This window comes from Oncorhynchus masou, chromosome 9, assembly GCF_036934945.1.
Source record: "Oncorhynchus masou masou isolate Uvic2021 chromosome 9, UVic_Omas_1.1, whole genome shotgun sequence".
In the NCBI taxonomy this organism is placed as follows: domain Eukaryota; kingdom Metazoa; phylum Chordata; class Actinopteri; order Salmoniformes; family Salmonidae; genus Oncorhynchus; species Oncorhynchus masou.
The window spans coordinates 82,662,820-82,687,961 of NC_088220.1; the positions used below are offsets into that span (position 1 = coordinate 82,662,820).

Sequence of the window (25,142 nt, forward strand, 5' to 3'; positions counted from 1 at the left end):
GAAGGAGGTAGTGTTCTGGTTCAGCTGTAGTGGTCAGTCTCGCTGTGTGGAGAAGGAGGTAGTGTTCTGGTTCAGCTGTAGTGGTCAGTCTCGCTGTGTGGAGAAGGAGGTAGTGCTATGGTTCAGCTGTAGTGGTCAGTCTCGCTGTGTGGAGAAGGAGGTAGTGTTCTGGTTCAGCTGTAGTGGTCAGTCTCGCTGTGTGGAGAAGGAGGTAGTGTTCTGGTTCAGCTGTAGTGGTCAGTCTCGCTGTGTGGAGAAGGAGGTAGTGTTCTGGTTCAGCTGTCATGGTCAGTCTAGCTGTGTGGAGAAGGAGGTGCTGTTCTGGTTCAGCTGTAGTGGGCAGTCTAGCTGTGTGGAGAAGGAGGTAGTGTTCTGGTTCAGCTGTCGTGGTCAGTCTAGCTGTGTGGAGAAGGAGGTAGTGTTCTGGTTCAGCTGTTATGGGCAGTCTCGCTGTGTGGAGAAGGAGGTAGTGTTCTGGTTCAGCTGTAGTGGTTAGTCTAGCTGTGTGGAGAAGGAGGTAGTGCTATGGTTCAGCTGTAGTGGTCAGTCTAGCTGTGTGGAGAAGGAGGTAGTGCTATGGTTCAGCTGTAGTGGTCAGTCTAGCTGTGTGGAGAAGGAGGTAGTGCTATGGTTCAGCTGTAGTGGTCAGTCTAGCTGTGTGGAGAAGGAGGTAGTGCTATGGTTCAGCTGTAGTGGTCAGTCTAGCTGTGTGGAGAAGGAGGTAGTGTTCTGGTTCAGCTGTCGTGGTCAGTCTCGCTGTGTGGAGAAGGAGGTAGTGTTCTGGTTCAGCTGTCGTGGTCAGTCTAGCTGTGTGGAGAAGGAGGTAGTGTTCTGGTTCAGCTGTCGTGGTCAGTCTAGCTGTGTGGAGAAGGAGGTAGTGTTCTGGTTCAGCTGTCGTGGTCAGTCTCGCTGTGTGGAGAAGGAGGTAGTGTTCTGGTTCAGCTGTCGTGGTCAGTCTAGCTGTGTGGAGAAGGAGGTAGTGTTCTGGTTCAGCTGTCGTGGTCAGTCTAGCTGTGTGGAGAAGGAGGTGCTGTTCTGGTTCAGCTGTAGTGGGCAGTCTAGCTGTGTGGAGAAGGAGGTAGTGTTCTGGTTCAGCTGTCGTGGTCAGTCTAGCTGTGTGGAGAAGGAGGTAGTGTTCTGGTTCAGCTGTTATGGGCAATCTCGCTGTGTGGAGAAGGAGGTAGTGTTCTGGTTCAGCTGTCGTGGTCAGTCTAGCTGTGTGGAGAAGGAGGTAGTGTTCTGGTTCAGCTGTAGTGGTCAGTCTAGCTGTGTGGAGAAGGAGGTAGTGCTATGGTTCAGCTGTAGTGGTCAGTCTAGCTGTGTGGAGAAGGAGGTAGTGCTATGGTTCAGCTGTAGTGGTCAGTCTAGCTGTGTGGAGAAGGAGGTAGTGCTATGGTTCAGCTGTAGTGGTCAGTCTAGCTGTGTGGAGAAGGAGGTAGTGTTATGGTTCAGCTGTCGTGGTCAGTCTAGCTGTGTGGAGAAGGAGGTAGTGTTCTGGTTCAGCTGTCGTGGTCAGTCTAGCTGTGTGGAGAAGGAGGTAGTGTTCTGGTTCAGCTGTAGTGGTCAGTCTAGCTGTGTGGAGAAGGAGGTAGTGCTATGGTTCAGCTGTAGTGGTCAGTCTAGCTGTGTGGAGAAGGAGGTAGTGTTCTGGTTCAGCTGTAGTGGTCAGTCTAGCTGTGTGGAGAAGGAGGTAGTGCTATGGTTCAGCTGTAGTGGTCAGTCTAGCTGTGTGGAGAAGGAGGTAGTGTTATGGTTCAGCTGTCGTGGTCAGTCTAGCTGTGTGGAGAAGGAGGTAGTGTTCTGGTTCAGCTGTCGTGGTCAGTCTAGCTGTGTGGAGAAGGAGGTGCTGTTCTGGTTCAGCTGTAGTGGTCAGTCTAGCTGTGTGGAGAAGGAGGTAGTGCAATGGTTCAGCTGTCGTGGGCAGTCTAGCTGTGTGGAGAAGGAGGTAGTGCTATGGTTCAGCTGTCATGGTCAGTCTCGCTGTGTGGAGAAGGAGGTAGTGTTCTGGTTCAGCTGTAGTGGTCAGTCTAGCTGTGTGGAGAAGGAGGTAGTGTTATGGTTCAGCTGTCGTGGTCAGTCTAGCTGTGTGGAGAAGGAGGTAGTGTTCTGGTTCAGCTGTAGTGGGCAGTCTAGCTGTGTGGAGAAGGAGGTAGTGTTCTGGTTCAGCTGTAGTGGGCAGTCTAGCTGTGTGGAGAAGGAGGTAGTGTTCTGGTTCAGCTGTAGTGGTCAGTCTCGCTGTGTGGAGAAGGAGGTAGTGTTCTGGTTCAGCTGTAGTGGTCAGTCTCGCTGTGTGGAGAAGGAGGTAGTGTTCTGGTTCAGCTGTAGTGGTCAGTCTCGCTGTGTGGAGAAGGAGGTAGTGTTCTGGTTCAGCTGTAGTGGTCAGTCTCGCTGTGTGGAGAAGGAGGTAGTGTTCTGGTTCAGCTGTAGTGGTCAGTCTCGCTGTGTGGAGAAGGAGGTAGTGTTATGGTTCAGCTGTCGTGGTCAGTCTAGCTGTGTGGAGAAGGAGGTAGTGTTCTGGTTCAGCTGTAGTGGTCAGTCTAGCTGTGTGGAGAAGGAGGTAGTGTTCTGGTTCAGCTGTCATGGGCAGTCTCGCTGTGTGGAGAAGGAGGTAGTGTTCTGGTTCAGCTGTAGTGGTCAGTCTCGCTGTGTGGAGAAGGAGGTAGTGTTATGGTTCAGCTGTCGTGGTCAGTCTAGCTGTGTGGAGAAGGAGGTAGTGTTATGGTTCAGCTGTCGTGGTCAGTCTAACTGTGTGGAGAAGGAGGTAGTGTTATGGTTCAGCTGTCGTGGTCAGTCTAGCTGTGTGGAGAAGGAGGTAGTGCTATGGTTCAGCTGTCGTGGTCAGTCTAGCTGTGTGGAGAAGGAGGTAGTGTTCTGGTTCAGCTGTCGTGGTCAGTCTAGCTGTGTGGAGAAGGAGGTAGTGTTATGGTTCAGCTGTAGTGGTCAGTCTCGCTGTGTGGAGAAGGAGGTAGTGCTATGGTTCAGCTGTCGTGGTCAGTCTAGCTGTGTGGAGAAGGAGGTAGTGTTATGGTTCAGCTGTCGTGGTCAGTCTAGCTGTGTGGAGAAGGAGGTAGTGTTATGGTTCAGCTGTAGTGGTCAGTCTAGCTGTGTGGAGAAGGAGGTAGTGCTATGGTTCAGCTGTAGTGGTCAGTCTAGCTGTGTGGAGAAGGAGGTAGTGCTATGGTTCAGCTGTCGTGGTCAGTCTCGCTGTGTGGAGAAGGAGGTAGTGCTATGGTTCAGCTGTAGTGGTCAGTCTAGCTGTGTGGAGAAGGAGGTAGTGCAATGGTTCAGCTGTCGTGGTCAGTCTCGCTGTGTGGAGAAGGAGGTAGTGCTATGGTTCAGCTGTCGTGGTCAGTCTAGCTGTGTGGAGAAGGAGGTAGTGCTATGGTTCAGCTGTAGTGGTCAGTCTCGCTGTGTGGAGAAGGAGGTAGTGTTCTGGTTCAGCTGTAGTGGTCAGTCTCGCTGTGTGGAGAAGGAGGTAGTGTTCTGGTTCAGCTGTAGTGGTCAGTCTCGCTGTGTGGAGAAGGAGGTAGTGTTCTGGTTCAGCTGTCATGGGCAGTCTCGCTGTGTGGAGAAGGAGGTAGTGTTCTGGTTCAGCTGTAGTGGTCAGTCTAGCTGTGTGGAGAAGGAGGTAGTGTTATGGTTCAGCTGTCGTGGTCAGTCTAGCTGTGTGGAGAAGGAGGTAGTGTTCTGGTTCAGCTGTAGTGGGCAGTCTAGCTGTGTGGAGAAGGAGGTAGTGTTCTGGTTCAGCTGTAGTGGGCAGTCTAGCTGTGTGGAGAAGGAGGTAGTGTTCTGGTTCAGCTGTAGTGGTCAGTCTCGCTGTGTGGAGAAGGAGGTAGTGTTCTGGTTCAGCTGTAGTGGTCAGTCTCGCTGTGTGGAGAAGGAGGTAGTGTTCTGGTTCAGCTGTAGTGGTCAGTCTCGCTGTGTGGAGAAGGAGGTAGTGTTCTGGTTCAGCTGTAGTGGTCAGTCTCGCTGTGTGGAGAAGGAGGTAGTGTTCTGGTTCAGCTGTAGTGGTCAGTCTCGCTGTGTGGAGAAGGAGGTAGTGTTATGGTTCAGCTGTCGTGGTCAGTCTAGCTGTGTGGAGAAGGAGGTAGTGTTCTGGTTCAGCTGTAGTGGTCAGTCTAGCTGTGTGGAGAAGGAGGTAGTGTTCTGGTTCAGCTGTCATGGGCAGTCTCGCTGTGTGGAGAAGGAGGTAGTGTTCTGGTTCAGCTGTAGTGGTCAGTCTCGCTGTGTGGAGAAGGAGGTAGTGTTATGGTTCAGCTGTCGTGGTCAGTCTAGCTGTGTGGAGAAGGAGGTAGTGTTATGGTTCAGCTGTCGTGGTCAGTCTAACTGTGTGGAGAAGGAGGTAGTGTTATGGTTCAGCTGTCGTGGTCAGTCTAGCTGTGTGGAGAAGGAGGTAGTGCTATGGTTCAGCTGTCGTGGTCAGTCTAGCTGTGTGGAGAAGGAGGTAGTGTTCTGGTTCAGCTGTCGTGGTCAGTCTAGCTGTGTGGAGAAGGAGGTAGTGTTATGGTTCAGCTGTAGTGGTCAGTCTCGCTGTGTGGAGAAGGAGGTAGTGCTATGGTTCAGCTGTCGTGGTCAGTCTAGCTGTGTGGAGAAGGAGGTAGTGTTATGGTTCAGCTGTCGTGGTCAGTCTAGCTGTGTGGAGAAGGAGGTAGTGTTATGGTTCAGCTGTAGTGGTCAGTCTAGCTGTGTGGAGAAGGAGGTAGTGCTATGGTTCAGCTGTAGTGGTCAGTCTAGCTGTGTGGAGAAGGAGGTAGTGCTATGGTTCAGCTGTCGTGGTCAGTCTCGCTGTGTGGAGAAGGAGGTAGTGCTATGGTTCAGCTGTAGTGGTCAGTCTAGCTGTGTGGAGAAGGAGGTAGTGCAATGGTTCAGCTGTCGTGGTCAGTCTCGCTGTGTGGAGAAGGAGGTAGTGCTATGGTTCAGCTGTCGTGGTCAGTCTAGCTGTGTGGAGAAGGAGGTAGTGCTATGGTTCAGCTGTAGTGGTCAGTCTCGCTGTGTGGAGAAGGAGGTAGTGTTCTGGTTCAGCTGTAGTGGTCAGTCTCGCTGTGTGGAGAAGGAGGTAGTGTTCTGGTTCAGCTGTAGTGGTCAGTCTCGCTGTGTGGAGAAGGAGGTAGTGTTCTGGTTCAGCTGTCATGGGCAGTCTCGCTGTGTGGAGAAGGAGGTAGTGTTCTGGTTCAGCTGTAGTGGTCAGTCTCGCTGTGTGGAGAAGGAGGTAGTGCTATGGTTCAGCTGTCGTGGTCAGTCTAGCTGTGTGGAGAAGGAGGTAGTGCTATGGTTCAGCTGTCGTGGTCAGTCTAGCTGTGTGGAGAAGGAGGTAGTGCTATGGTTCAGCTGTCATGGTCAGTCTAGCTGTGTGGAGAAGGAGGTAGTGTTATGGTTCAGCTGTCGTGGTCAGTCTAGCTGTGTGGAGAAGGAGGTGCTGTTCTGGTTCAGCTGTAGTGGGCAGTCTAGCTGTGTGGAGAAGGAGGTGCTGTTCTGGTTCAGCTGTAGTGGGCAGTCTAGCTGTGTGGAGAAGGAGGTAGTGTTATGGTTCAGCTGTCGTGGTCAGTCTAGCTGTGTGGAGAAGGAGGTAGTGCTATGGTTCAGCTGTCGTGGTCAGTCTAGCTGTGTGGAGAAGGAGTTAGTGTTCTGGTTCAGCTGTAGTGGTCAGTCTAGCTGTGTGGAGAAGGAGGTAGTGTTATGGTTCAGCTGTCGTGGTCAGTCTAGCTGTGTGGAGAAGGAGGTAGTGCTATGGTTCAGCTGTCGTGGTCAGTCTAGCTGTGTGGAGAAGGAGGTAGTGTTATGGTTCAGCTGTAGTGGTCAGTCTAGCTGTGTGGAGAAGGAGGTAGTGTTATGGTTCAGCTGTAGTGGTCAGTCTCGCTGTGTGGAGAAGGAGGTAGTGCTATGGTTCAGCTGTCGTGGTCAGTCTAGCTGTGTGGAGAAGGAGGTAGTGTTATGGTTCAGCTGTCGTGGTCAGTCTAGCTGTGTGGAGAAGGAGGTAGTGTTATGGTTCAGCTGTAGTGGTCAGTCTAGCTGTGTGGAGAAGGAGGTAGTGCTATGGTTCAGTTGTGTGGAGAAGGAGGTAGTGCTATGGTTCAGCTGTCGTGGTCAGTCTCGCTGTGTGGAGAAGGAGGTAGTGCTATGGTTCAGCTGTCGTGGTCAGTCTAGCTGTTTGGAGAAGGAGGTGCTTCTCTGGTTCAGCTGTAGTGGTCAGTCTCGCTGTGTGGAGAAGGAGGTGATGTTCTGGTTCAGCTGTCGTGGTCAGTCTAGCTGTGTGGAGAAGGAGGTGCTGTTCTGGTTCAGCTGTCGTGGTCAGTCTAGCTGTGTGGAGAAGGAGGTGCTTCTCTGTTTCAGCTGTAGTGGTCAGTCTCGCTGTGTGGAGAAGGAGGTAGTGCTATGGTTCAGCTGTCGTGGTCAGTCTAGCTGTGTGGAGAAGGAGGTAGTGCTATGGTTCAGCTGTAGTGGGCAGTCTCGCTGTGTGGAGAAGGAGGTAGTGCTATGGTTCAGCTGTCGTGGTCAGTCTAGCTGTGTGGAGAAGTAGGTAGTGCTATGGTTCAGCTGTCGTGGTCAGTCTAGCTGTGTGGAGAAGGAGGTAGTGCTATGGTTCAGCTGTAGTGGGCAGTCTCGCTGTGTGGAGAAGGAGGTAGTGCTATGGTTCAGCTGTAGTGGGCAGTCTCGCTGTGTGGAGAAGGAGGTAGTGCTATGGTTCAGCTGTAGTGGGCAGTCTCGCTGTGTGGAGAAGGAGGTAGTGCTATGGTTCAGCTGTAGTGGGCAGTCTCGCTGTGTGGAGAAGGAGGTAGTGCTATGGTTCAGCTGTCGTGGTCAGTCTAGCTGTGTGGAGAAGGAGGTAGTGTTCTGGTTCAGCTGTAGTGGTCAGTCTAGCTGTGTGGAGAAGGAGGTAGTGCTATGGTTCAGCTGTAGTGGTCAGTCTAGCTGTGTGGAGAAGGAGGTAGTGCTATGGTTCAGCTGTAGTGGTCAGTCTAGCTGTGTGGAGAAGGAGGTGCTGTTCTGGTTCAGCTGTAGTGGTCAGTCTCGCTGTGTGGAGAAGGAGGTAGTGCTATGGTTCAGCTGTAGTGGGCAGTCTAGCTGTGTGGAGAAGGAGGTAGTGCTATGGTTCAGCTGTAGTGGTCAGTCTCGCTGTGTGGAGAAGGAGGTAGTGCTATGGTTCAGCTGTCGTGGTCAGTCTCGCTGTGTGGAGAAGGAGGTAGTGCTATGGTTCAGCTGTCGTGGTCAGTCTCGCTGTGTGGAGAAGGAGGTAGTGCTATGGTTCAGCTGTCGTGGTCAGTCTAGCTGTGTGGAGAAGGAGGTAGTGCTATGGTTCAGCTGTCGTGGGCAGCCTAGCTGTTTGGAGAAGGAGGTAGTGCTATGGTTCAGCTGTCGTGGTCAGTCTCGCTGTGTGGAGAAGGAGGTAGTGCTATGGTTCAGCTGTCGTGGTCAGTCTAGCTGTGTGGAGAAGGAGGTAGTGCTATGGTTCAGCTGTCGTGGTCAGTCTAGCTGTGTGGAGAAGGAGGTTCTTCTCTGGTTCAGCTGTCGTGGTCAGTCTAGCTGTTTGGAGAAGGAGGTTCTTCTCTGGTTCAGCTGTCGTGGTCAGTCTAGCTGTGTGGAGAAGGAGGTGCTTCTCTGTTTCAGCTGTAGTGGTCAGTCTAGCTGTGTGGAGAAGGAGGTGCTTCTCTGTTTCAGCTGTCGTGGTCAGTCTCGCTGTGTGGAGAAGGAGGTAGTGCTATGGTTCAGCTGTCGTGGTCAGTCTAGCTGTGTGGAGAAGGAGGTAGTGCTATGGTTCAGCTGTCGTGGTCAGTCTAGCTGTGTGGAGAAGGAGGTAGTGCTATGGTTCAGCTGTCGTGGTCAGTCTAGCTGTGTGGAGAAGGAGGTTCTTCTCTGGTTCAGCTGTCGTGGTCAGTCTAGCTGTGTGGAGAAGGAGGTGCTTCTCTGTTTCAGCTGTAGTGGTCAGTCTAGCTGTGTGGAGAAGGAGGTGCTTCTCTGTTTCAGCTGTAGTGGGCAGTCTAGCTGTTTGGAGAAGGAGGTTCTTCTCTGGTTCAGCTGTCGTGGTCAGTCTAGCTGTTTGGAGAAGGAGGTGCTGTTCTGTTTCAGCTGTAGTGGTCAGTCTAGCTGTTTGGAGAAGGAGGTGCTTCTCTGTTTCAGCTGTAGTGGTCAGTCTAGCTGTTTGGAGAAGGAGGTGCTGTTCTGTTTCAGCTGTAGTGGGCAGTCTAGCTGTGTGGAGAAGGAGGTTCTTCTCTGTTTCAGCTGTAGTGGGCAGTCTAGCTGTGTGGAGAAGGAGGTGCTGTTCTGTTTCAGCTGTAGTGGTCAGTCTAGCTGTTTGGAGAAGGAGGTGCTGTTCTGTTTCAGCTGTAGTGGTCAGTCTAGCTGTTTGGAGAAGGAGGTGCTTCTCTGTTTCAGCTGTAGTGGTCAGTCTAGCTGTTTGGAGAAGGAGGTGCTGTTCTGTTTCAGCTGTAGTGGGCAGTCTAGCTGTTTGGAGAAGGAGGTTCTTCTCTGTTTCAGCTGTAGTGGGCAGTCTAGCTGTGTGGAGAAGGAGGTGCTGTTCTGTTTCAGCTGTAGTGGGCAGTCTAGCTGTTTGGAGAAGGAGGTTCTTCTCTGTTTCAGCTGTAGTGGTCAGTCTAGCTGTTTGGAGAAGGAGGTGCTTTTCTGTTTCAGCTGTAGTGGTCAGTCTAGCTGTTTGGAGAAGGAGGTGCTGTTCTGTTTCAGCTGTAGTGGTCAGTCTAGCTGTTTGGAGAAGGAGGTGCTGTTCTGTTTCAGCTGTAGTGGGCAGTCTAGCTGTGTGGAGAAGGAGGTTCTTCTCTGGTTCAGCTGTAGTGGTCAGTCTAGCTGTTTGGAGAAGGAGGTGCTGTTCTGTTTCAGCTGTAGTGGTCAGTCTAGCTGTTTGGAGAAGGAGGTGCTTCTCTGTTTCAGCTGTAGTGGTCAGTCTAGCTGTTTGGAGAAGGAGGTGCTGTTCTGTTTCAGCTGTAGTGGGCAGTCTAGCTGTGTGGAGAAGGAGGTAGTGCTATGGTTCAGCTGTAGTGGTCAGTCTAGCTGTGTGGAGAAGGAGGTAGTGCTCTGTTTCAGCTGTCGTGGTCAGTCTAGCTGTTTGGAGAAGGAGGTAATGTTCTGTTTCAGCTGTCGTGGTCAGTCTAGCTGTTTGGAGAAGGAGGTAATGTTCTGTTTCAGCTGTCGTGGTCAGTCTAGCTGTTTGGAGAAGGAGGTAATGTTCTGTTTCAGCTGTCGTGGGCAGCCTAGCTGTTTGGAGAAGGAGGTAATGTTCTGTTTCAGCTGTCGTGGGCAGTCTAGCTGTTTGGAGAAGGAGGTAATGTTCTGTTTCAGCTGTCGTGGGCAGCCTAGTTTTTGGAGGAGGAGGTGCTTCCTGTTCCCTTCAGTTCCATGCATACCTTTGAAATGTTTGGATCCTTTTTTTTGTAAATTTGATTGTTGGATTCAATAAAATATTTAATGTGTGTGTTTGTGTGTGTACCTGTAGCCATCAATCGGAACTCCTCCACCAGGCTGCTGAGAGCCTGTGTGTCTATGTCCTGCTCCAGGTCAGTGTCCTCACAGCCGGTCTGGTCCACGAGACAGATGTCCAGGATCTCCTTAGCCGCCCGAGACAGAGGACGGGACACGGGATGGGACATGGTGCCAGAGACAGGGCGAGACAGAGGACGGGACACGGGATGGGACATGGTGCCAGAGACAGGGCGAGACAGAGGACGGGACACGGGATGGGACATGGTGCCAGAGACAGGGCGAGACAGAGGACGGGACACGGGATGGGACATGGTGCTAGAGACAGGGCGAGACAGAGGACGGGACACGGGATGGGACATGGTGCCAGAGACAGGGCGAGACAGAGGACGGGACATGGTGCCAGAGACAGGGTGAGACAGAGGACGGGACACGGGATGGGACATGGTGCCAGAGACAGGGCGAGACAGAGGACGGGACACGGGATGGGACATGGTGCCAGAGACAGGGCGAGACAGAGGACGGGACACGGGATGGGACATGGTGCCAGAGACAGGGCGAGACAGAGGATGGGACATGGTGCCAGAGACAGGGTGAGACAGAGGACGGGACACGGGATGGGACATGGTGCCAGAGACAGGGCGAGACAGAGGACGGGACATGGTGCCAGAGACAGGGTGAGACAGAGCACTGGTAGGACGGGAGGACAGCCTTGGAGTAGATCGACCTGAAACACCAGTAAGACGTAACGGACGGACGGACGGACAGACAGAGAGGAGGAAGTGTGATTAGCACAACACCAAATAACCAGGAAGTAGCAGAGAACATAGATAGAGGTGGGTGGAAAAGAAAGGAGAAGAGAGACGAGAGATATAGAGAGAGACAGATAATGGAATGATGCAGGGGAAAGCAAGTGAGACAGAATGAGAGAGGGAGAGAAAGAGGTAGAAGTCTATATAATCACTGGTGTTTTATCTCTCTACTGCAGTGTCTATATAATCACTGGTGTTTTATCTCTCTACTGCAATGTCTATATAATCACTGGTGTTTTATCTCTCTACTACAGTGTCTATATAATCACTGGTGTTTTATATCTCTCTACTGTAGTGTCTATATAATCACTGGTGTTTTATCTCTCTACTGCAGTGTCTATATAATCACTGGTGTTTTATCTCTCTACTGCAGTGTCTATATAATCACTGGTGTTTTATCTCTCTACTACAGTGTCTATATAATCACTGGTGTTTTATCTCTCTACTACAGTGTCTATATAATCACTGGTGTTTTATATCTCTCTACTGTAGTGACTATATAATCACTGGTGTTTTATATCTTTATGCAGTGTCTATATAATCACTGGTGTTTTATCTCTCTACTGCAGTGTCTATATAATCACTGGTGTTTTATATCTCTATGCAGTGTCTATATAATCACTGGTGTTTTATATCTCTATGCAGTGTCTATATAATCACTGGTGTTTTATATCTCTACTGCAGTGTCTATATAATCACTGGTGTTTTATATCTCTATGCAGTGTCTATATAATCACTGGTGTTTTATATCTCTATGCAGTGTCTATATAATCACTGGTGTTTTATATCTCTATTGCAGTGTCTATATAATCACTGGTGTTTTATATCTCTATGCAGTGTCTATATAATCACTGGTGTTTTATATCTCTACTGCAGTGTCTATATAATCACTGGTGTTTTATCTCTCTACTGCAGTGTCTATATAATCACTGGTGTTTTATCTCTCTACTGCAGTGTCTATATAATCACTGGTGTTTTATCTCTCCACTGTAGTGTCTATATAATCACTGGTGTTCTATCTCTCTCTATTGCAGTGTCTATATAATCACTGGTGTTTTATCTCTATACTGCAGTGTCTATATAATCACTGGTGTTTTATCTCTCTACTGCAGTGTCTATATAATCACTGGTGTTTTATCTCTCTACTGCAGTGTCTATATAATCACTGATGTTTTATCTCTCCACTGTAGTGTCTATATAATCACTGGTGTTCTATCTCTCTCTATTGCAGTGTCTATATAATCACTGGTGTTTTATCTCTATACTGCAGTGTCTATATAATCACTGGTGTTTTATCTCTCTACTGCAGTGTCTATATAATCACTGGTGTTTTATCTCTCTACTGCAGTGTCTATATAATCACTGGTGTTGTATCTCTCTCTACTGCAGTGTCTATATCATCACTGGTTTTTTATCTCTCTACTGTAGTGTCTAAATAATCACTGGTGTTTTATCTCTCTACTGCAGTGTCTATATAATCACTGGTGTTTTATCTCTCTACTGTAGTGTCTATACAATCACTGGTGTTCTATCTCTCTCTACTGCAGTGTCTATATAATCACTGGTGTTTTATCTCTCTACTGCAGTGTCTATATAATCACTGGTGTTTTATCTCTCTACTGCAGTGTCTATATAATCACTGGTGTATTATCTCTCTCTATTGCAGTGTCTATATAATCACTGGTGTTTTATCTCTCTACTACAGTGTCTATATAATCACTGGTGTTTTATCTCTCTACTACAGTGTCTATATAATCACTGGTGTTTTATATCTCTCTACTGTAGTGACTATATAATCACTGGTGTTTTATATCTTTATGCAGTGTCTATATAATCACTGGTGTTTTATCTCTCTACTGCAGTGTCTATATAATCACTGGTGTTTTATATCTCTATGCAGTGTCTATATAATCACTGGTGTTTTATATCTCTATGCAGTGTCTATATAATCACTGGTGTTTTATATCTCTACTGCAGTGTCTATATAATCACTGGTGTTTTATATCTCTATGCAGTGTCTATATAATCACTGGTGTTTTATATCTCTATGCAGTGTCTATATAATCACTGGTGTTTTATATCTCTATTGCAGTGTCTATATAATCACTGGTGTTTTATATCTCTATGCAGTGTCTATATAATCACTGGTGTTTTATATCTCTACTGCAGTGTCTATATAATCACTGGTGTTTTATCTCTCTACTGCAGTGTCTATATAATCACTGGTGTTTTATCTCTCTACTGCAGTGTCTATATAATCACTGGTGTTTTATCTCTCCACTGTAGTGTCTATATAATCACTGGTGTTCTATCTCTCTCTATTGCAGTGTCTATATAATCACTGGTGTTTTATCTCTATACTGCAGTGTCTATATAATCACTGGTGTTTTATCTCTCTACTGCAGTGTCTATATAATCACTGGTGTTTTATCTCTCTACTGCAGTGTCTATATAATCACTGATGTTTTATCTCTCCACTGTAGTGTCTATATAATCACTGGTGTTCTATCTCTCTCTATTGCAGTGTCTATATAATCACTGGTGTTTTATCTCTATACTGCAGTGTCTATATAATCACTGGTGTTTTATCTCTCTACTGCAGTGTCTATATAATCACTGGTGTTTTATCTCTCTACTGCAGTGTCTATATAATCACTGGTGTTGTATCTCTCTCTACTGCAGTGTCTATATCATCACTGGTTTTTTATCTCTCTACTGTAGTGTCTAAATAATCACTGGTGTTTTATCTCTCTACTGCAGTGTCTATATAATCACTGGTGTTTTATCTCTCTACTGAAGTGTCTATACAATCACTGGTGTTCTATCTCTCTCTACTGCAGTGTCTATATAATCACTGGTGTTTTATCTCTCTACTGTCATACTGATATGATAAACAGTGTCTATATAATCACTGGTGTTTTATCTCTCTACTGCAGTGTCTATATAATCACTGGTGTATTATCTCTCTCTATTGCAGTGTCTATATAATCACTGGTGTTTTATCTCTCTACTGCAGTGTCTATATAATCACTGGTGTTTTATCTCTCTACTGCAGTGTCTATATAATCACTGGTGTTTTATCTCTCTACTACAGTGTCTATATAATCACGGGTGTTTTATCTCTCTACTGCAGGGAGTCGCATCACATTGAATCAGATTGAAAATCCACCTGCCCATTGTGAGTTGCAACCCTGGCGCCCTTAGAAAGGGTGTGTGTGTGTGTGTATGTGTGTGTGTGTGTGTGTGTGTGTGTGTGTGTGTGTGTGTGTGTGTGTGTGTGTGTGTGTGTGTGTGTGTGTGTGTGAGAGAGAGAGTCACTTTGCTGAACGCTGCCCTGTGCTGCTTCTGCAGTCTCAGCTGCAGTGTTAAAAGTATTTTACTCCAAATTCACTCCCTCCTTCTCTCTCTATCCTCTGTCAGTAGGAGTTTCACACTCGCCGCATCACACCACATGCCTTACTGCAGCAGATACAGAACACAGAGGCACACAGACATAGTATGAGATAAACAAACACAGGACACAGAGATGCAGGGACAGAGTAAAGCCGTCCTGGGTCATACATTTCTTGTCGTGATTGTCCTATTTATATATTTTTAAAATCCCAGCCCCCGTACCCGCAGGAGGCCTTTTGGTAGGTCATCATTGTAAATAAGAATTTGTTCTTAATTAACTGACTTGCCAAGTTAAATAAAGGTTAAATAAAAATAAATTAAATTAAAAATACTGGGTCATCCTGATTCATACTGGACATGATAAACAGAGTAGAGCCATCCTGGGTCATACTGGATATGATAAACAGGGTAGAGCCATCCTGGGTCATACTGGATATGATAAACAGGGTAGAGCCATCCTGGGTCATACTGGATATGATAAACAGAGTAGAGCCATCCTGGGTCATACTGGACATGATAAACAGAGTAGAGCCATCCTGGGTCATACTGGGTCAAACTGGATATGATAAACAGAGTAGAGCCATCCTGGGTCATACTGGGTCATACTGGATATGATAAACAGAGTAGAGCCATCCTGGGTCATACTGGACATGATAAACAGAGTAGAGCCATCCTGGGTCATACTGGGTCAAACTGGATATGATAAACAGAGTAGAGCCATCCTGGGTCATACTGGGTCATACTGGATATGATAAACAGGGTAGAGCCATCCTGGGTCATACTGGATATGATAAACAGGGTAGAGCCATCCTGGGTCATACTGGATATGATAAACAGGGTAGAGCCATCCTGGGTCATACTGGATATGATAAACAGGGTAGAGCCATCCTGGGTCATACTGGGTCAAACTGGATATGATAAACAGAGTAGAGCCATCCTGGGTCATACTGGGTCATACTGGATATGATAAACAGAGTAGAGCCATCCTGGGTCATACTGGACATGATAAACAGAGTAGAGCCATCCTGGGTCATACTGGATATGATAAACAGGGTAGAGCCATCCTGGGTCATACTGGATATGATAAACAGGGTAGAGCCATACTGGGTCATACTGGACATGATAAACAGAGTAGAGCCATCCTGGGTCATACTGGATATGATAAACAGAGTAGAGCCATCCTGGGTCATACTGGGTCAAACTGGACATGATAAACAGGGTAGAGCCATCCTGGGTCATACTGGATATGATAAACAGGGTAGAGCCATCCTGGGTCATACTGGACATGATAAACAGAGTAGAGCCATCCTGGGTCATACTGGATATGATAAACAGAGTAGAGCCATCCTGGGTCATACTGGGTCAAACTGGACATGATAAACAGGGTAGAGCCATCCTGGGTCATACTGGATATGATAAACAGGGTAGAGCCATCCTGGGTCATACTGGACATGATAAACAGAGTAGAGCCATCCTGGGTCATACTGGATATGATAAACAGAGTAGAGCCATCCTGGGTCATACTGGACATGATAAACAGGGTAGAGCCATCCTGGGTCATACTGGATATGATAAACAGAGTAGAGCCATCCTGGGTCATACTGGACATGATAAACAGAGTAGAGCCATCCTGGGTCATACTGGGTCATACTGGACATGATAAACAGAGTAGAACCGTCCTGGGTCATACTGGACATGAAAAACAGGGTAGAGCCATCCTGGGTCATACTGGACATGATAAACAGAGTAGAGCCATCCTGGGTCATACTGGATATGATAAACAGAGTAGAGCCATCCTGGGTCATACTGGATATGACAAACAGAGTAGAGCCATCCTGGGTCATACTGAGTCATACTGGACATGATAAACAGAGTAGAGCCATCCTGGGTAATACTGGGTCATACTGGATATGATAAACAGAGTAGAGCCATCCTGGGTCATACTGGATATGATAAACAGAGTAGAGCCATCCTGGGTCATACTGGGTCATACTAGACATGATAAACAGAGTAGAGCCATCCTGGGTAATACTGGGTCATACTGGATATGATAAACAGAGTAGAGCCATCCTGGGTCATACTGGATATGATAAACAGAGTAGAGCCATCCTGGGTCATACTGGATATGATAAACAAAGTAGAGCCATCCTGGGTCATACTGGATATGATAAACAGAGTAGAGCCATCCTGGGTCATACTGGACATGATAAACAGAGAAGAGCCATCATGGGTCATACTGGGTCATACTGGATATGATAAACAGAGTAGAGCCATCCTGGGTCATACTGGATATGATAAACAGAGTAGAGCCATCATGGGTCATACTGGATATGATAAACAGGGTAGAGCCATCCTGGGTCATACTGGGTCATACTGGACATGATAAACAGAGTAGAACCGTCCTGGGTCATACTGGACATGAAAAACAGGGTAGAGCCATCCTGGGTCATACTGGACATGATAAACAGAGTAGAGCCATCCTGGGTCATACTGGATATGATAAACAGAGTAGAGCCATCCTGGGTCATACTGGATATGACAAACAGAGTAGAGCCATCCTGGGTCATACTGGGTCATACTGGATATGATAAACAGAGTAGAGCCATCCTGGGTCATACTGGATATGATAAACAGAGTAGAGCCATCCTGGGTCATACTGGATATGATAAACAAAGTAGAGCCATCCTGGGTCATACTGGATATGATAAACAGAGTAGAGCCATCCTGGGTCATACTGGACATGATAAACAGAGAAGAGCCATCCTGGGTCATACTGGGTCATACTGGATATGATAAACAGAGTAGAGCCATCCTGGGTCATACTGGATATGATAAACAGAGTAGAGCCATCATGGGTCATACTGGATATGATAAACAGGGTAGAGCCATCCTGGGTCATACTGGGTCATACTGGACATGATAAACAGAGTAGAACCGTCCTGGGTCATACTGGACATGAAAAACAGGGTAGAGCCATCCTGGGTCATACTGGACATGATAAACAGAGTAGAGCCATCCTGGGTCATACTGGATATGATAAACAGAGTAGAGCCATCCTGGGTCATACTGGATATGACAAACAGAGTAGAGCCATCCTGGGTCATACTGGGTCAAACTGGACATGATAAACAGGGTAGAGCCATCCTGGGTCATACTGGATATGATAAACAGGGTAGAGCCATCCTGGGTCATACTGGACATGATAAACAGAGTAGAGCCATCCTGGGTCATACTGGATATGATAAACAGAGTAGAGCCATCCTGGGTCATACTGGGTCAAACTGGACATGATAAACAGGGTAGAGCCATCCTGGGTCATACTGGATATGATAAACAGGGTAGAGCCATCCTGGGTCATACTGGACATGATAAACAGAGTAGAGCCATCCTGGGTCATACTGGATATGATAAACAGAGTAGAGCCATCCTGGGTCATACTGGACATGATAAACAGGGTAGAGCCATCCTGGGTCATACTGGATATGATAAACAGAGTAGAGCCATCCTGGGTCATACTGGATATGATAAACAGAGTAGAGCCATCCTGGGTCATACTGGGTCATACTGGACATGATAAACAGAGTAGAACCGTCCTGGGTCATACTGGACATGAAAAACAGGGTAGAGCCATCCTGGGTCATACTGGACATGATAAACAGAGTAGAGCCATCCTGGGTCATACTGGATATGATAAACAGAGTAGAGCCATCCTGGGTCATACTGGATATGACAAACAGAGTAGAGCCATCCTGGGTCATACTGAGTCATACTGGACATGATAAACAGAGTAGAGCCATCCTGGGTAATACTGGGTCATACTGGATATGATAAACAGAGTAGAGCCATCCTGGGTCATACTGGATATGATAAACAGAGTAGAGCCATCCTGGGTCATACTGGGTCATACTGGACATGATAAACAGAGTAGAGCCATCCTGGGTAATACTGGGTCATACTGGATATGATAAACAGAGTAGAGCCATCCTGGGTCATACTGGATATGATAAACAGAGTAGAGCCATCCTGGGTCATACTGGATATGATAAACAAAGTAGAGCCATCCTGGGTCATACTGGATATGATAAACAGAGTAGAGCCATCCTGGGTCATACTGGACATGATAAACAGAGAAGAGCCATCCTGGGTCATACTGGGTCATACTGGATATGATAAACAGAGTAGAGCCATCCTGGGTCATACTGGATATGATAAACAGAGTAGAGCCATCCTGGGTCATACTGGATATGATAAACAGAGTAGAGCCATCCTGGGTCATACTGGATATGATAAACAGGGTAGAGCCATCCTGGGTCATACTGGACATGATAAACAGAGTAGAGCCATCCTGGGTCATACTGGACATGATAAACAGAGTAGAGCCATCCTGGGTCATACTGGGTCAAACTGGACATGATAAACAGGGTAGAGCCATCCTGGGTCATACTGGATATGATAAACAGAGTAGAGCCATCCTGGGTCATACTGGACATGATAAACAGGGTAGAGCCATCCTGGGTCATACTGGATATGATAAACAGAGTAGAGCCATCCTGGGTCATACTGGATATGATAAACAGAGTAGAGCCATCCTGGGTCATACTGGGTCATACTGGACATGATAAACAGAGTAGAACCGTCCTGGGTCATACTGGACATGAAAAACAGGGTAGAGCCATCCTGGGTCATACTGGACATGATAAACAGAGTAGAGCCATCCTGGGTCATACTGGATATGATAAACAGAGTAGAGCCATCCTGGGTCATACTGGATATGACAAACAGAGTAGAGCCATCCTGGGTCATACTGGGTCATACTGGACATGATAAACAGAGTAGAGCCATCCTGGGTAATACTGGGTCATACTGGATATGATAAACAGAGTAGAGCCATCCTGGGTCATACTGGACATGATAAACAGAGTAGAGCCATCCTGGGTCATACTGGACATGATAAACAGAGTAGAGCCATCCTGGGTAATACTGGGTCATACTGGATATGATAAACAGAGTAGAGCCATCCTGGGTCATACTGGATATGATAAACAGAGTAGAGCCATCCTGGGTCATACTGTATATGATAAACAAAGTAGAGCCATCCTGGGTCATACTGGATATGATAAACAGAGTAGAGCCATCCTGGGTCATACTGGACATGATAAACAGAGAAGAGCCATCCTGGGTCATACTGGGTCATACTGGATATGATAAACAGAGTAGAGCCATCCTGGGTCATACTGGATATGATAAACAGAGTAGAGCCATCCTGGGTCATACTGGATATGATAAACAGAGTAGAGCCATCCTGGGTCATACTGGATATGATAAACAGGGTAGAGCCATCCTGGGTCATACTGGACATGATAAACAGAGTAGAGCCATCCTGGGTCATACTGGACATGATAAACAGAGTAGAGCCATCCTGGGTCATACTGGGTCAAACTGGACATGATAAACAGGGTAGAGCCATCCTGGGTCATACTGGATATGATAAACAGAGTAGAGCCATCCTGGGTCATACTGGACATGATAAACAGGGTAGAGCCATCCTGGGTCATACTGGATATGATAAACAGAGTAGAGCCATCCTGGGTCATACTGGATATGATAAACAGAGTAGAGCCATCCTGGGTCATACTGGGTCATACTGGACATGATAAACAGAGTAGAACCGTCCTGGGTCATACTGGACATGAAAAACAGGGTAGAGCCATCCTGGGTCATACTGGACATGATAAACAGAGTAGAGCCATCCTGGGTCATACTGGATATGATAAACAGAGTAGAGCCATCCTGGGTCATACTGGATATGACAAACAGAGTAGAGCCATCCTGGGTCATACTGAGTCATACTGGACATGATAAACAGAGTAGAGCGATCCTGGGTAATACTGGGTCATACTGGATATGATAAACAGAGTAGAGCCATCCTGGGTCATACTGGATATGATAAACAGAGTAGAGCCATCCTGGGTCATACTGGGTCATACTGGACATGATAAACAGAGTAGAGCCATCCTGGGTAATACTGGGTCATACTGGATATGATAAACAGAGTAGAGCCATCCTGGGTCATACTGGATATGATAAACAGAGTAGAGCCATCCTGGGTCATACTGGGTCATACTGGATATGATAAACAAAGTAGAGCCATCCTGGGTCATACTGGATATGATAAACAGAGTAGAGCCATCATGGGTCATACTGGACATGATAAACAGAGAAGAGCCATCCTGGGTCATACTGGGTCATACTGGATATGATAAACAGAGTAGAGCCATCCTGGGTCATACTGGATATGATAAACAGAGTAGAGCCATCCTGGGTCATACTGGATATGATAAACAGAGTAGAGCCATCCTGGGTCATACTGGGTCATACTGGACATGATAAACAGAGTAGAGTCATCCTGGGTCATACTGGATATGATACACAGAGAAGAGCCATCCTGGGTCATACTGGACATGATAAACAGAGTAGAGCCATCCTGGGTCATACTGGACATGATAAACAGAGTAGAGCCATCCTGGGTCATACTGGGTCATACTGGACATGATAAACAGAGTAGAGTCATCCTGGGTCATACTGGATATGATACACAGAGTAGAGCCATCCTGGGTCATACTGGATATGATAAACAGGGTAGAGCCATCCTGGGTCATACTGGACATGATAAACAGAGTAGAGCCATCCTGGGTCATACTGGATATGATAAACAGAGTAGAGCCATCCTGGGTCATACTGGACATGATAAACAGAGAAGAGCCATCCTGGGTCATGCTGGATATGATAAACAGAGTAGAGCCATCCTGGTTCATACTGGGTCATACTGGATATGATAAACAGAGAAGAGCCATCCTGGTTCATACTGGGTCATACTGGATATGATAAACAGAGTAGAGCCATCCTGGGTCATACTGGGTCATACTGGATATGATAAACAGAGTAGAGCCATCCTGGGTCATACTGGACATGATAAACAGAGAAGAGCCATCCTGGGTCATACTGGATATGATAAACAGAGAAGAGCCGTCCTGGGTCATACTGGATATGATAAACAGAGTAGAGCCATCCTGGGTCATACTGGATATGATAAACAGAGTAGAGCCATAAATAGACAGAGTAGAGCTGTCCTGGGTAAAACTGGGCCATAAACAGACAGAGTAGAGCCGTCCTGGGTAAAACTGGGCCATAAACAGACAGAGTAGAGCCGTCCTGGGTAAAACTGGGCCATAAACAGACAGAGTAGAGCCGTCCTGGGTAAAACTGGGCCATAAACAGACAGAGTAGAGGCGTCCTGGGTAAAACTGGGCCATAAACAGACAGAGTAGAGCCGTCCTGGGTAAAACTGGGCCATAAACAGACAGAGTAGAGGCGTCCTGGGTAAAACTGGGCCATAAACAGACAGAGTAGAGCCGTCCTGGGTAAAACTGGGCCATAAACACCGTAAAAGAAAGACATGGTACAGACTTCGAGAGAAGAAAGGCGGAGGGAGCGGGGTGAGGAAGAGCAAGGGAGAGATGGTTTCGCAAAGGGACTGTAGTGATTTGATTAGCAGCAGGCGGTATTAGCCGTGTCACAACGTAAACAGATTACCTCAGTGTTTCTGAGCTCCTAGAGAGTGATGTGAGGAGAGGAACACACCACTGGACCAGCTCCCAATCCTCTCTCTCCCTGTGCGTGTGTGTGTGACTGATAACAGGGTATAATCTCTTTATGAAACCTGCGTTGTCGGTGACAGGAAAGTGTATCCATGCGCAGGAATCTGAGCTGCATTAATTGCAGGTTAAATGGAGTTCTGTGTGTTTGAGAGTAAATACGAGACAAGCCAACACAGATTTATGAGGAGGAGAGGAGAAACAGAGGTGAGCTCTACTCCTGGGGGTCAAACCACAGAACAGGAAGTAACAGAGGTGAGCTCTACTCCTGGGGGTCAAACCACAGAACAGGAAGTAACAGAGGTGAGCTCTACTCCTGGGGGTCAAACCACAGAACAGGAAGTAACAGAGATGAGCTCTACTCCTGGGGGTCAAACCACAGAACAGGAAGTAACAGAGGTGAGCTCTACTCCTGGGGGTCAAACCACAGAACAGGAAGTAACAGAGGTGAGCTCTACTCCTGGGGGTCAAACTACAGAACAGGAAGTAACAGAGGTGAGTTCTATTACTGGGGGTCAAACCACAGAATAGGAAGTAACAGAGGTGAGCTCTACTCCTGGGGGTCAAACTACAGAACAGGAAGTAACAGAGGTGAGTTCTATTACTGGGGGTCAAACCACAGAACAGGAAGTAACAGAGGTGAGCTCTACACCTGGGGGTCAAACCACAGAACAGGAAAAGTGAGTTTGACAGCAACCTCTTACAAACACACTAACAAATCTATATTTCCTAGATCATGAAGGATAAACATGAAATGGACATAGCATGTTTAACTCTTCACTCTTAGGAACCAGGCTTGAACTGCTTATGATATATATACTATTGAGGTTAAGTTTGCAGGCTTACTCACTTATCCCACCCAAGGACGAGATATCTCCGTAGTATTACCACACACACACACACACACACACACACACACACACACACACACACACACACACACACACACACACACACACACACACACACACACACACACACACACACACACACACACACACACACACACACACAGGCACCAGAGAGACAACTCGTACAACTCGTACCAGATGTATACAGCCCCTGACCAGAGGATGCTCCTCTCCGGGTGGGTGTGGCTACGTGACTGAGGCTGTTCATCATCACCGTGGTAACTAGGTGTTCCTCAGCACAGCCTCTGAAGCTGCTACAGGGCATCCAGCTGTCTGCCCCTGAGAGAGAGAGAGAGAGAGAGAGTGTGAGAGAGAGAGTGTGATGGAGAAAGAGAGAGAGAGAAAGAGAGAGGGGAGAGAGGGGGAGAGAGAGAGAGAGAGAGAGAGAGAGAGAGAGAGAGAGAGAGAGACCAGTGACAAAACAGTCCACAATGTTGCTCTCACCTTTCAGATCACTGAAGGTAAGCGGATAGAGGGAGAGAAAGAAAGAGAGCGAGAGAGAGGGAGAGTGAGTGAGATAGAAAAAGGACTGATAAGGAGAGCGAGAGACACATAAAACCTGTTGGATCATAGCCCTCTGGAAAAAAAGAGGAGGCAGATGGAGAGACATAAATGAGAGAAGAGCGTTGTCAAGGTGATATCCCTCCTCTAACCTTTATCTCCCATTAACTTTGGAGCTTAACGATCATGGCAGACGTACGGCTCTGTTTGACCAGTGCATGTGGTGAAAAGGACATTTCCTGTTCCAGGTTGTTTTATATGAAGGGCACTGCTCCCCTTAAAACAAACATCTGACTTTACTGAATTAGATGCACAGTACAGTTAAACTAAGATCACAAATGACCAGCGCATATTTAGTTTTTTAAACAAGATTAGTGGAGACAAGTGGGTTATAGCTGGTCTGTATTGAAAGCCTGCAAACCCTGAGCTGCCCAGTATTCATACTGCTGTCTTATTGTATGTCTGTGTCTGAATGCAGGTGTGGAGGGGGGGGTAACGGTCCATTGTGATGAGAAGATAACGGTGGAGGTTTAGGCATTCTCTCTAGTCCCAGGTCTAAATCAGTCCCTGATCATTAATATCACCCCACCTGGTGTCCCGGGTCTAAATCAGTCCCTGATCATTAATATCACCCCACCTTGTGTCCCAGGTCTAAATCAGTCCCTGATCATTAATATCACCCCACCTTGTGTCCCGGGTCTAAATCAGTCCCTGATCATTAATATCACCCCACCTTGTGTCCCGGGTCTAAATCAGTCCCTGATCATTAATATCACCCCACCTGGTTTCCCGGGTCTAAATCAGTCCCTGATCATTAATATCACCCCACCTGGTGTCCCGGGTCTAAATCAGTCCCTGATCATTAATATCACCCCACCTGGTGTCCCGGGTCTACATCAGTCCCTGATCATTAATATCACCCCACCTGGTGTCCCAGGTCTAAATCAGGCCCTGATGGAATGGGAACAAAATGAAAACAAACACTGGAGCTGGCTTCAAGGTCCAGAGTTTGACGGCTGATAGCACAGAGTGCAGGTGGTCTCTGTGTATCGACACAGGTGTCCAGTGTACTAATGAGACTCCTTCTGAGGAATGTTGGAATGTCTGAGACTTCCTGTTCTATGTGACAATGTCTGAGACTTCCTGTTCTATGTGACAATGTTGGAATGTCGGAGACTTCCTGTTCTATGTGACAATGTCTGAGACTTCCTGTTCTATGTGACAATGTTGGAATGTCGGAGACTTCCTGTTCTATGTGACAATGTCTGAGACTTCCTGTTCTATGTGACAATGTCGGAGACTTCCTGTTCTATGTGACAATGTTGGAATGTCTGAGACTTCCTGTTCTATGTGACAATGTCTGAGACTTCCTGTTCTATGTGACAATGTCTGAGACTTCCTGTTCTATGTGACAATGTTGGAATGTCTGAGACTTCCTGTTCTATGTGACAATGTCTGAGACTTCCTGTTCTATGTGACAATGTCTGAGACTTCCTGTTCTATGTGACAATGTCGGAGACTTCCTGTTCTATGTGACAATGTTGGAATGTCTGAGACTTCCTGTTCTATGTGACAATGTCTGAGACTTCCTGTTCTATGTGACAATGTCGGAGACTTCCTGTTCTATGTGACAATGTCTGAGACTTCCAGTTCTATGTGACAATGTCTGAGACTTCCTGTTCTATGTGACAATGTTGGAATGTCTGAGACTTCCTGTTCTATGTGACAATGTTGGAGACTTCCTGTTCTATGTGACAATGTCGGATACTTCCTGTTCTATGTGACAATGTCTGAGACTTCCTGTTCTATGTGACAATGTCGGAGTGTCTGAGACGTCCTGTTCTATGTGACAATGTCTGAGACTTCCTGTTCTATGTGACAATGTCTGAGACTTCCTGTTCTATGTGACAATGTTGGAATGTCTGAGACGTCCTGTTCTATGTGACAATGTCTGAGACTTCCTGTTCTATGTGACAATGTCTGAGACTTCCTGTTCTATGTGACAATGTCTGAGACTTCCTGTTCTATGTGACAATGTCTGAGACTTCCTGTTCTATGTGACAATGTCTGAGACTTCCTGTTCTATGTGACAATGTCTGAGACTTCCTGTTCTATGTGACAATGTCTGAGACTTCCTGTTCTATGTGACAATGTCTGAGACTTCCTGTTCTATGTGACAATGTTGGAATGTCTGAGACGTCCTGTTCTATGTGACAATGTCTGAGACTTCCTGTTCTATGTGACAATGTCTGAGACTTCCTGTTCTATGTGACAATGTTGGAGTGTCGGAGACTTCCTGTTCTATTGTACAAAAGTATGATGTCATCTTGATGGAAGTATGATGTTGTCTTGATGGAAGTGAGATGTTGTCTTGATGGAAGTGAGATGTTGTCTTGATGGAAGTGTGATGTTGTCTTGATGGAAGTGAGATGTTGTCTTGATGG

The 25,142-nt window shown here is 47.0% G+C and overlaps 2 protein-coding genes across 2 annotated transcripts in view; both read right to left on the reverse strand.

Moving 5' to 3' along the window:
* LOC135545322 (tetra-peptide repeat homeobox protein 1-like) overlaps positions 1–22,473 on the reverse strand; it is a 48,319-nt gene extending 25,846 nt beyond the window's left edge. Inside the window, exons 1-2 of the mRNA XM_064972940.1 lie at positions 22,333–22,473; positions 9,437–10,153 (exon numbers count right to left, since the gene is read on the reverse strand). Coding sequence (XP_064829012.1) covers positions 9,437–10,153; positions 22,333–22,462 — 847 coding nt within the window. The 5' untranslated portion in view covers positions 22,463–22,473. The remainder of the gene's footprint in view (positions 1–9,436; positions 10,154–22,332) is intronic.
* Positions 22,474–23,614: 1,141 nt separating this feature from the next.
* LOC135545109 (histone-lysine N-methyltransferase 2D-like) overlaps positions 23,615–25,142 on the reverse strand; it is a 39,490-nt gene continuing 37,962 nt past the window's right edge. Inside the window, exon 8 of the mRNA XM_064972746.1 lies at positions 23,615–23,649. Coding sequence (XP_064828818.1) covers positions 23,615–23,649 — 35 coding nt within the window. The remainder of the gene's footprint in view (positions 23,650–25,142) is intronic.